Here is a 13,280-nt window from a genome sequence, read left to right on the forward strand (position 1 = left end):
TTTTTATAGTTATTTTCTTATTTTTTAATAATTTTTTACTTTTTAATCACCTTTTTATTTATTTTTATTTAATTATTATTTCTTCTTATTTTGTTCACTTAACTTTATTGCTATCACACAGGAGCTAGCAAACAAGCCCCTGTGTGATAGCATTTGGAGGTGACAGGTTCTCTTTATTGACCCTGTCCCCTCCAATACAGGAGTTCTAGCACAGCACTAAACAAGCCCCTGATATTTCCCTTTTCAAATAGAAAAAGAGATTGAGGACACAGAGCCCTCAATCTCTTATTCTGCAGCCCTTGTTGTAAATGAACAGGAAGCCTCTATACTGAGTGTTCCTGTTCATTTGTAACTTGTGGAGATAGTATGTTTACCAAGTCCATAATCATGAATCAACAGGAAGTGATGTACATATACTATGTTCTCAATTATTTACACACAGTGAGCAATCACTGATCAGCTGTCACAAGCGGCTGAGCAAGCAGTGCGGGGAGGAGAGCTCAGTCTCCTGTGACAGCCGACTCTTTCCCCTCATCGCCAGCTCCCTGCCTCCTGTTACAGCTGACAGCTTTCTCTGCCCCACACCACTCTCCTGATCTGTCACAGGAGGCTGAGCGGTGCGGGAGAAGAGCACATCTTCTTGTGACACACTCGCTGCTCACATCGCCCTTCTCCCCTGCACCGCTTGGCCTCCTGTGACAGTTTCTCTTCTCCCCGATGGACACTGCGATGTGTCAGAGGGGACAAAGAGCGAGGAGGAGAGAAACCAGGCATGTGTCGCAATTTCGGCCGAAAGATGGCACTTTCGGCATTTTGCCAAAAGTGCAATTTTCGCCCAATATGTTTCGGAAGCCAAATTTCGGTGCATCCCTAATATTTATTACATCATGTTAAAAAACATACAAATATAAAAAAATAAAATATCTCTTCATGCACATTAGTACCTGGCTGCACTGTGTAGGAGGAGGCACACATGATCCATCACTGTTGCAGTGCTTTTGCTTATTGACTGCACCCTCCTGGATTTATTCCCTCCTATGGTCTCCACCGCAGTGGCACCTATATGCTTTTACACCGCTGACCTTCTCTTCTGTGCCGACCATAACACCTCCCTTCTGAGGAAGCTTTTACGAAACGTGTTGAGAAAGTGAACCATATGGGTTTAAAATAGTTCAGAATATTTGGCTGCTAGCCTGTTGGAATATTATTGACGTACAAGCGGATATGTATAGACATTCTCGTTGACATTGACAGCTGCCTGTAGGTTCAAAGGAGGTCTTTCTCACCGTCTCTTTTCCTATCATTTCATTTTTGTTTGAATGTCCATTAATATATATATATATACATATATACACACACATACATATATAAATGTTTGTTAACATGATGTTATAAATACGTATGATTTTAATCATTATTAGGTACTGTTAAAGCCCCCCTCTTTTGCTCTGTTTGTTTTGTTTCCAAATTTTTAAGGTGTGTGGTACCACCTAAGTCCAGACTTGCCCACTTTTCTTGCATTGTTCTGATTTATAATCCATAAATTATGCTCTACATCTGGGGTACAACTCCTCTGCTTAGGATGAAACGTATTGGCATTACATTTCAGTATTATCCTTAAATATGGCATTTTACAGAGCCAACCACAGAGAATGATGGCTTTACAGTACTATGTTTGAGAAATCAGCTTCTTCTGCATATAATATAAATGCAATGTATTCTTGTTATATCCTATCCTTAATAAAATTAACATGGTATAATAAACCAGGAAGCAGAAAATACTTTGAAATGTTGCCACCTCAGGCTGCAGGCTGTGTGACCTTCCCACAGAACTAGGCCTGCTTATGTATCAGCAATGCATTCCAGTACAACTCAATGACCATGCCTGTCAACATTTGCCTTGGATTATTGTACATCTGATTGTGCACTAGTAACACATCTCAGTCCTTTTTCTTGCTGAACTCTTACTTTTTCTGTTTTAGTTCAATGCAGAATTGCCGGATACTGAAGACACGAGTTACCGTGCACACTGAGCTGGTATTGCTATTATCTGGGATGTGTTCCAGCATGGTTGGCTTTTTCTGTTTGATCCTGTCAGAATACTGTGTCACCTTTAGCAAACATGTACATTCCTTCTATTTCTTCACCCTCGACTACCTCCTCATTAAAGAGATCACCTGTGCAAAACCAATGTGAATGAAAGACGCAGATGGCTTGCCTTGATTACTGTGCTTGTAATTAACCCTTTTGAGTGTTTACAGGGGTTTCCAAAGAAAACATTACAGCTGCTTTATTAAACCACATTTATTTATTAGGGATTATATCTGTAAAGAAAACTACCAAGAACGTTTTTGACTAAGATTATTATCATCCTAAGCAGCTACAACCAGAAAAGGTTACATTTAGAAAAATATATATATGTGGGAATGTACAACTGGAGGTACAGTAGAAATGCCACACATACACAATTGCCATATATTGTCAAATACATTCTGACAAAACTTCCTTTGACACAAATATTTTGCCTGGCACATATGTTAATATGCAGGCTCTTCTGCCGTCCCTTGGACATAATGGCACACATGCTACGCCATGATTCTTTTAGCCCAAAGTCGCATGTTATTTGTGTATTTTAGTGAGCTTAATTGGCAGAGCCATCGTATAATGAGGCAGCCTAAGGCGGTTGCCTCAGACGGCATCTCTTTGGGTCACATGGGGGAGTCCTCACGAGTCCCAGGTTACTAAGAGCTCTTAGAAACCTGTTATGCTATGGCCAGGGTCCCGCCAGTGGCATCAGTGAGCTGGAGCTGGGCAGGATGCCGGAACAGGTAACGTGCACCACCAGCACCCACCCTTGCAAACCAACAGCACCCCCCAAAACCCAAACCCCCAGTAGCCTGCACCACCACCCCTACTGTGGCCTCAGGCCGCAATAAGTTTAGGGACACCCCTGATCATGAGGTTATGAGAACCACTGGCTCTTTTCCTGACATTTATGTCATACATATAGCAAACATTGTCCCAAAAAATAGTTAAATCGTTAATGGAAATAAATAAAGCTGTTTCCACATTACAAAAACAGATGAAATGAAATAAAATCATGAGCTCTAACCAACAGCAACTAAACAAAGCTAAGCTTTTAGTCATTTGCTATACTAGACTTAAACCCGATTTTTAATAATAGAGGTTCCAATGTTTGCATAGTTTTTTTTAATGTTTGTTCTGTTCTTACACAAATATTTTTAGAAAGAATAAGGACAATTATATTTTAATGACAGATGTGTTAGGTCCAATATATATTTACAAACATATGCTTAGATGGCACTTAATTTTATGTGCTGATACTTACAGATAAAATAATGTAGCAGTCACCTTCAAAGAAGCTCCCATAAGCTTTCTCGGGAAGTGGAACCATTTCCATTTTCTGAAATAAAATATAAAGCATATACAGTTTAAGCCATTTGGCATATCTAATGACTCAGCATGCAGACAAAATAATTAAAATAGACTGATCTGTCTTATTAAATGGGGGACCCCACTCATATCAGACCTGTTTATAACTTGCACCTAAGAATTTGAATGGGTATGGTCCCATGATTTGTATATAGCATAGCTGAGATACAATCCTTGCTATTCAGAAACATTGCAGTTGTTATGAAAATTCAGGGGAGATTGATTTTTCCACATCACAAATAGTTGGTGAAAAGTTATCATAATATTTTACACCAGCTTTCCAAGATAAACACGACCTTAGCAGTAAGGTACTATTGCACAAGTTTCCATAAGGTCATTTTCAAACGTCCCGCATATTAACCTAACATGTATATATTTTGCAGCACGACAATCTGGCAAGAACTTATCTGTTAGCAGTTACCTATTTATTTATTACTGGTATTTATATAGTGCCGACAATTTACGCAGCACTTTACATAGTTGCACACTATGGATACTTTGGATACTTTAAAATTAGTTTTTTTTTGAAGTGATACATTAGCATTTCAGATGTAATAGATTCGAGTTGAAAGTGGTTTGAATGTGAATGTTTGACCAAATATAGCACGTTCATTTTTAAGTTAATAGTTTTGTATGGTCCGTAAATAATGTTAGAAATATCCAAATGGCCCTTGGCAGGAAAAAGGAAATCAGCCAGGGTTCTAACAGGATTTAATACAGAGCCCAAATACATTATACCTTGTCCTCAATTTCAATTGAAGATTTATAGACCTGCATTCTGGACAAAGCTGCAACACACATATGAATACGCAATTCAAAAATGTACCCCTCTACAGGAATTTTTGTGTGTGTGTGGCAGCAAGGTTGGTGCCCCAGCATTACCGCAAGGTGTGTTCCAGCATCACTAGGACTAGTAAAGTAACAATCCCTAGGTGAAAAACTGAAGTGCTATTCAAGAAGGTTGTGTACCATCCAGTGTGCACTTTAGGGTTATTTTACCATTTAGACTGAAGTATATATTTACATGAGGTGTGTCTGCCACGCGTGATCAATTAGAGATGGAAATTACAGAGCTCAAGGAGAGCCTTGGGATTTACTGGCTAATACCTATACAATTCAAAAAGATTCTGCTTCTATGCACTCAATAGATAATTACTGTAAACTTTCTATATATTTGACATTTTATTTTCAAAACTTTTTGTTACAATATTTGACCATATTAATGTTGTTTTCTCTTTTGTAAGCAATACATTTTAAATGAAACTTACATTCTAGACAGAGTGGGGAAGGGTTAAACATCTGTCGGTTATTTAATCCTACCATTTGGGGTGAACTTTTCCAACTTCCTGTCCCAGTAACACAACAGGAGTAAGGCTATGAGATCCCAGACAACAATAAGAAAAAAAATGATAGAAGTTCTAACACTTCTTTGCATTACTAATTTAATAAAGTTTACTTAAAAATAAATTCTCATTGCTTCCTGTCCTGGAGCCACATTAGCAAGCTGGCCATGCACTATTATATTTTTCCCCATCAACATGCGGGCTGAACAAAAAAAAAAGCTTCCTCCATCCATGCTAAACAAATCTCCTGCTGGGCTATTGTATTCTAAATTCCTATTGGCTGCTGTCACTGTTCACCCGGAAATGTTCCAACCTGTTCCTTTGAATTTCTGATTGAAGGATCCCGGAAGTAAGGGTACTGACAGGGCCACCAACTGAGCAAATTTCAGCCAGTTCACTATAAAGCCAGCTTCAGGAGAAATCTCTCCAACGGGTTTAATAGGCAGCAATGAACACTCAACAGAGGTTCTACCTCTTCCCCATTCTATACAAAACTGAAAAAAAGTTTTGAGAGACTGTCTAGTTTAAGGTAAATCTATCACAGTCAAATCACATTTTTATTTTTTATAGAACAGATTGAGACACCATATTGCTTTTGTGTTAAAAATCATGCTGCCATGAATCAGCAGAGGAAAATCAGCAGTTGTGGAGCCTTCTAGAAAGCAGTTACTTTAATTTATTTATAATTTATTTTTCTCTGTCCCAGGGACCACACCAATTGGAGTCTACAACCAAACCCCGTCCAACTCCTAGGAAAATCTTTTAGGATCCATCTATTTTTACCATATGTTGCCCAGTTACATATTCTCCACTTTATACAAGTTCAGAACAGAAATTTCTGAGGGTAAACTGTCAATGAGAGAAAAATGAACAGGGTTATTCAAGAAAGGGTGAAGAGTTAGGAGAAAGCAGGAGAAGTGAGCAATCTAGGACAATATAGTTGATTGGAAAAAATGCTCCAATTCAGCTCACTTTCCAGTTCAGCTATGTTGTCCTAGATTGTTCCTTTCTCCTGTCTTTTCCAAACTCTTCAACCTTGTGAATATCCCTGAAATTCTGTATTGGCTAACCTCTGCTTCTGAAATGCTTGTTGCCAGGCTGTCATTGCTGCCTCCTGCTTTAATTACTGGCCTCCTTCTAATTGCCTGCCTGCCTCTGGCCTCAATATTTTCTTAGGTACTTACCCAGAACAAGCATGATTAGAAAGTCAGTGTAAAGTCAGGACTCCTGATCTGCATCCATGTACCAGCTCTGTGACTCATACAGTAAAAGAGCGACTGGATTACGGTGATAGCCAGGCAGCTAGCAATCTCAGAAAGTGAGGAGCACAACATCATACCCATATTCTCTCAAGAGAGATTACCCACTAACAATCCTTCTTTCTTGAATTCCTCCTTTTAACCCTTTTTTTTTCTTCTTTTCCTCTAACATCCTCTGTTTTCCTACCTTATAGTTTATTTATACGGCGATGGCATACTGCGTGCGCAGTGCACTACAATAACTCCATTGTTGCTATGGGAAGCCAGATTAATTCAATCATTACAAACAAGGGCAGGTGCATGCAAAGTCTATTATGAAGATGTGTGAGAGAAAAGACAGAGCATAGTGAGAGGATTATTTAAGCCTTGACATCTATCTTCAAGAATCACAATAGCAGTTCATCGGCTGTGACAACATACTGTTGACATGTCACCAATGTGTGTATCATAAGGAAACACACTGTATTACTCGATGAGTGAAAACTGGCAACCTGATTGTCTTACTACTCCAATTCAGAGTTAGGTCTGATTTAATTGTGGATAATGACAGACATAAAAAACCCTGACAGCAACACATATAATGCTCAATTTAGTGTTATTTCATGGAGAGCGAAATTGAAAATCTGTTTGTTTTTTTTTTGATGTGAGAATAATACTGTCTTTTTTTATTTATTTAGCACAGCTGAAACACAAATGTTAAATCAATCTATCTATCTATCTATCTATCTATCTATCTATCTATCTATCTATCTATCTATCTATCTATGTTAAAGATAAAAGAGTGGTATCAGCACTCAATCCCAAGTAAATGCCTTGGTGCTTCACCCATAAAAATACTAAAACCAAAGGTAGGGTATGCACTTAAAGGGCTTGTAAAGAAGGATGAAGAAATCAACATGTTTGCTTCATGTTTTGGCGAGTCACAGCCTGCCTTTCTCAAGAAGACGGGCTGTGACTTGCCGAAACATCGGCACAATAAAACAAATATTTTATGTTATTTGCAAGTCCTTTAAGTGAGTGCCTAAACTACCTTTTGCATTAAATATATAGTAGAGATGCATCAATACTGTTTTTCTGCATCGAGTACCAATATATTTTTTTTTACTGATGGTCGAGAGGTAGGTCATGATGTGCCTTCAAGCTTCATGATTGGTCAAGAAGCCAGGCTGGCTCACATTGTCACGAGGCACCATAAGCCGGCTTCCTAGCCAATCAGGGAGGCGGGTCATGACGTGCTGCCCGGCTTCATGATTGGTCAGGAAGCCAGGCTGCCTCGGAGTGTCGCTAGACAGTGTGAAGCCGGCTTCCTAGCCAATCAGGAAGCTGGGAGGCAGGTCATGACATGCCGCCCGGCTCTCTGATTGGTCAGGAAGCCAAGCTGCCTCGCAGTGTTGTGAGGGAGCGTGAAGCCGGTGTGCTTTCGATAGGCAGCGTGAAGCCGGCTTCCTAGCCAATCAGGAAGCTGGGAGGCGGGTCATGATGTGCTGTCCGGCTTCCTAATTGGTAAGGAAGCCAGGCTGCCTCGCAGTGTCACAAGGCACTGTGAAGCTGGCTTCCTAGCCAATCAGGAAGCCGGATAGCACATCATGACCCGCCTCCCGGCTTCTTGATTAGCTAGGAAGCCGGCTCCATGTCCCTTACGGCACTGAGGTTCTGGTATCAGGGTAAATATCGATACAATAAGTATTGGTAAGGCACCGATACCGATACCAGTATCAGTATTGGTGCATCCCTAATATATACGAGGGTGAGTCAAAAATTATCCACACTCTGGCTGTAGAATGTATTTTAATCAACTTTTAGAAAAGACAGATGCATAATCTCCTTGCTTTTGAATACACTTTGTCCATCTGTCAACAAGCTTTTGTATTCCCTCATTAAAAAAGTTTTTTTGGGCTGAGCTGTGAGCCACAAATGCACCGCTGTCTCCACTTCTTCATCAGAGGTAAATCTTTGTCCTCGTAGGGCTGCTTTCAGGGGCCCAAACAGGTGAAAGTCCAATGGAGCAGGATCACTCGTCTATTCGACAGAATAATTTCACATCTACGCTCAATGTTGCCATCAGCCAGGTCGTCCGGCTCCTTCTTGATGGCTAACACTTGTGTGACCTTCCTTCAACTTCTCTATCCATTCATGCACACGTCTTCACGACAAAACACTTTCTCCATACTGCGCACAAAGTCTTTGATCAATAATGGCACCAGGCACCCTCAGGCACCCTCAGACCACAAAAAACAAATCACTGCACACTGCTCTTCTTTCGTGCAAATCACAAGTGGGGCATCCATTTATTCTCGCACCACAGTTACAAATGAACTGACCTAACATGTTCACACCTGCACAGCAGTGACTTAGCCCTGAACGGAAAGCACAGCCGGCAACAAGCACTCACGGGTGCCTCCACAGCAGTCGCTTAGCTGCTGGCAGCACCCCGTGCAGGGCATTTGGGGACCCACTAGAAAGTTAGGAATTGAGAAATTTAAATAAAAAAAAAAAAGATCTGCAATAAAGAAAACCTCCCAGTTATAAAAATAAAATAATAAAGCTTTAATATCACGTTAACTTGTGTATTGTGTATTTTTAATAAAATTTTGAGTTTTATAAAGAGTTGCGCTAATTTCGAGTGACATAACAATTTGCAGCTACCACCATTTTATTCTACAGGATCTTTACTTTCAGAATATAAATAATGTTTTAGGGGTGTAAGTAATTTTCAGGCCACAAATATGCTAAAATGCCTTGGCAGCAGAAGGATTAAAGTGGCCAGATCATGCACACTTATGTCATTACATATTCTAAGCAAGCAGTTAAAGCATTGTAATAAGTCCTCAATTATCTCTGTGTCTATAAACATTGTGGTGAAAAATGGTTGAACAGCAATTGAAATTTTAGCTCTTTTTGATGGGAGCAGATCTTGGCAGGTATCAGCCTTCTAATGTAAACAACCAGCAGGTGTTTCTAAGCTGTTTGAAACTGACTGAATCCCCAGCCTTTGTTGTCCTCTTCGAGGATCTTTAAGAATACATAACTTAACATTACAAGCAGCTAGAGTGGCTAGAGGTGGCTTATATCATTTAAAAACTATTTACCACTTGTTAATAATAAGAAAATAGTCTAATGTCTATAGTGTGGCAAAAAGTGCACTTTCATGTCCACATAATGTATCCAACTACCATCTGTTGTCTAGGACCTGCCTAAGTATGAAAATACATTTTTGTCTATATAGACTCTGATAGTCACACCCATTTTAGGCTTTTGTTTTGGGGTCAATACAAATATTAATACTGGAGAATAAACTCTTACCTCGATGGACCATATCTGCAAACCTGGCTTCCTACTAATGTTGGCAAGCAACTGCGAAGTCATTTTGACAGAAAAGCTGAAAAACAAAATTTGACACAATTATATGAAAATCATCTCGTACTATCTATAAACAAAGCGGCCAAAACGATTTTTTTAATTAAAGTGATGAAGGGTTAGAAATTCACCCGATACATTTTTATTGCTCTCTGTGCCCTCATTAAGGAGATTTCCCTTTCACTTGCTGTTGTGTCATCAGAGCAGGAGGAGAATCTCTATAATAGGGGCACAGAAAGCAATGACAACATTAATTGAAAAAGCTTTGAATTTCTATAAGGTTTTTATTGCTGTGTCTGTCGCTGTTGAGGAGATCATAAGATTGCCATACATGGCTAGATTTCTCCAATTTAGCCCCACCAGCTGAATTGGTGAAATCACTCGATTCCCCCTTTCATATTAAAGAAGAAGAAGAAGTAAAACATTTTTTTTTACCCCCTGCAGTAGGGCTACCCTGCACTGCACGGGTAAGTGCTTTTTTTTGTCAAGTAAAAAAAAGAACAAAGTTATACTCACCCAAAGCTCCGAGCCGCCCAGCTGTCACATCACTTCCTCCAGCCTCTCTCTTCCTATGCTGCAGCATTGGAACCTTCCTCAACACCCTCAGGTCTATACACTGTGTATAGAACATAATGATTTATGGGACCTTACACCACTACAGTGGAGTGGGAGAGAGGCTGGAAGGACCAGTCTAAGAAGAAGCTGGCTCAGAGCATTGGATAAGTATGACTTTTTTTTTAACCTAGACAAAAACAAGCAGTCAACCCTTGCAGTGCTGGGGTAGCCCCACTGCAAGGGCTAATAACATTTTATACTATAGTTCTCCTTTAATCACATAGATGAAGGAATCTCCCCTGCTGGATTTCGGCTATCAGAACAACGCGACAGGGACTGGGACTGACTGCAGTCACTGTTCAGCAAACAATTTTCCACCCAGCTCCTTTGATTTTGCATTTAAAGTTTGTCGTACCGACAGGGCCACCCCAGCTCAAATTTAGGCCCATTCACTAGGAATCAACCAAAATTCGAGCCACGAATGGCCGGCCTTACAGTGAAGTGGGACATCTGACATTGTTTCAAACCCTACCCCAATATATCCAAAACAAAGAACAATTGCTTGGGGTTTTATGTGTAAAAATGTTAAACCATTAAATAGAACTGAATCTATATTTAGCCGTGACAAGACATGTAAATGATAAAAAAGATAATTGTGATACAAGTAGCCTTCATCCCAAGAGATACTGGTAATTGGTGAGCCCCGTGTGCAGCCTGTGCCTAACACAGGCACTTGGAGCACTGCCGTTAGATTATCATTTTTTAGGCCAGGTCAGGTTCACTTTATAAAACACAAGCTACAACCTGTTTATAAAGAACAAATACAATAAATACTGCAGTGTAATATGAGGTGACATATCTCCAGTTTTAAATATATTCAAATCTACAGATCAGGTCAAATGTGCCACCAGCTATGTAAAGAATAACAACCATGTGGAGACTCTGTGCGGATAGCCTCGTGTTTCTGTAATAGCCAGTGCCCCTCAGTTGCATCACTTTTTATATCACTTTTATTTACTCATTGCAATTCCACATCCATTACTAAAACAGAAAACCTTAAAAATGCATGTATTTCTAATAAGATAAATAATGCATATACATATTACATATTTATTTATTTCAGCCAACAAGGGGTGTTCTATGCAAGAGATCTATGTCCTGTGAAGGATCATTTGCTACTATCGTGAAAATGGATCTGAATAGCAGGTGCACCCCCCACCCCCTCCTAGACATCTTTATTGGTTCACCAAGTCATTCAAAAAGCAGGCAGGCAATACTGGGATTTCTCATTAGAAAGCTCAGAATAATTTTCAGATTGGATGAATGTCAATCTATGATAAAATTTCATGAAAAGAAAATATATAACAGTTTATAAATATGTACCACAATTGACCAAACATTATGATAACTTCTTTTTAAATTACTCTTTAGGGTAAAATATTATACAATAAGATTTAGCTGGCTATTAAATATTCAGCAATGAGCAGATCTGTGATGGCAGACAGAGCCGCTGGACGAGGTAACGGGCATCCACCAGCAGAACACGCCCCCACAATGAGCATCCACCGCCAGCACCACCGGGGAGTAACCATTCACCGCCAGCACGCCATCCCCACCTCAGTCGGGACAGCCCTGCTTATAACGCATGGTCCAATATCCTTCAACGGGGAAAAAAATCCTTCCTGAGCCCCTAAGGCAATTGAATCATCCCTGTTTTAACAACTGAAATTTTTGCAGCAAGCTACAGAGCCCCTGTGGAAGTCTATTCCACAATTTCACTTACTGTAAAGAAGCATTTCCATATGTGGAGGCTAAACTTCTTTGAATGCAAGTGCAAAGCATACCTCCTTGTTATTTGCAATGACCTTAGCGTGAACAACTTTTACAACATGTTTACTATACTGTATATTAGGTCACATAGACATTTTTCCTGTCTTGGCATTACAACTTAGTGTGCTAAAAGTTATTGAATAACCTGGATATAGGCCTGGTATGTGTGCTCTTGAATATTTAAATGAACCTTAACATTTTTAAGGAGTTTTTCAGAGATTAACAAAAATGTCTGGTCTTCTTATGATGAGGAGCTGCAGCTTTAGATGTGGCATCCTAGTCCTACTATGTCATACTGTATCTTTAATAGATAGTAGGAAAACCGGGATTTTTAAGGTACCACAACATAAATCGGAATATATAACACTCCCTGACAAAATCATCATAGATAAGAAAAACGACATATAAAAAACCTCATAATCATGATACAGCGGATTTAAAATAAGTCTCCTTGTTCACTTCAAGGCCACACTTAGGGAGAGTGGAGGAAAGAAAATAATCACCCCTGTGCCACGCTTGGAAGTTACACATTTTGATAGGTCAGTATGTGATGGGATTGTTTTTTTCTTAAACTTGGCTGCATTTTTGAGCAAATGTTAGCTCATATATATGCAAGTGGTTACTGGCGTATACTTTTTATGGAGTTCACACCTGAACTCATAAAGTTATAAATATATTTGATCTAAATAGACAGAAATAATGATATTTTGATCATATTCCATTGTAGCACTGTTTGGTGCAGAAGATATATCAGCATATTTTGCACATTAGGGTACTTATCTAAATCTCTTTATTGAAGTGTGTGAGGTTTTATTCCCTTCTTTTTTCACACAACCTTCTTATTTGCTAACAGTACTTGGTTTACAAATACCTTCATCAATATAACGGCATAAATCTCTGGATTGCCTTACCACTTTAATATTCAAGTTATTTACAGAATGCCTATTAGCCAAATCTGGAAACCCATCACATGGTTTCCAATATTCATTTTTATTTTTATAGTTGTTTTTGCCTATCAGAGACATAATCAGTGGAGAGAGCGGCGGACTGTGTGGGCCCAGGTTTTGGTCCTCTTTGGCGGGTATAATCAAACATTTTAACAGATATGTGTGATGTAATCTTCGAATGTAACATCTGATTGTAAGATCTTATGATTATATTTTCATCAAACCTTGTTTTCCAATGTACATTAGTCTTAAGTTTAATGTTATGGCAATCACTCATTTGAATCTTTTTTATTGACATCTAGTCACTCCTGATGAAGAGGTATTCCCGCAAAACTCGTCTAGTTTGTTTCGTCTATTAACAATTAAATGAAACCTCAGAATGCATTAGCATCAAGAGTCAGTTCATTATGTATTTGGTCGTTATCTGTCTATACTGGACATGTTTAGATGTTACTGAAATATACTGTATGTCACCACCCATGATCATGAGTTTTTTTTATATGTTGTTTTTCTTATCTTTGATGATATTATCACAA

At 39.2% G+C, this 13,280-nt stretch overlaps 1 protein-coding gene across 1 annotated transcript in view; it reads right to left on the reverse strand.

The window, feature by feature from the left end:
* VILL (villin like) overlaps window positions 1–13,280 on the reverse strand; it is a 67,073-nt gene that overhangs the window by 32,164 nt on the left and 21,629 nt on the right. The window contains exons 2-3 of the mRNA XM_018553496.1: window positions 9,359–9,434; window positions 3,350–3,424 (exon numbers count right to left, since the gene is read on the reverse strand). Of these exons, the coding sequence (XP_018408998.1) occupies window positions 3,350–3,424; window positions 9,359–9,421 (138 nt within the window). The 5' untranslated portion in view covers window positions 9,422–9,434. The remainder of the gene's footprint in view (window positions 1–3,349; window positions 3,425–9,358; window positions 9,435–13,280) is intronic.

Source organism: Nanorana parkeri, unplaced genomic scaffold (assembly GCF_000935625.1).
Source record: "Nanorana parkeri isolate BGI_ZX_2015 unplaced genomic scaffold, ASM93562v1 scaffold121, whole genome shotgun sequence".
Classification (NCBI taxonomy): domain Eukaryota; kingdom Metazoa; phylum Chordata; class Amphibia; order Anura; family Dicroglossidae; genus Nanorana; species Nanorana parkeri.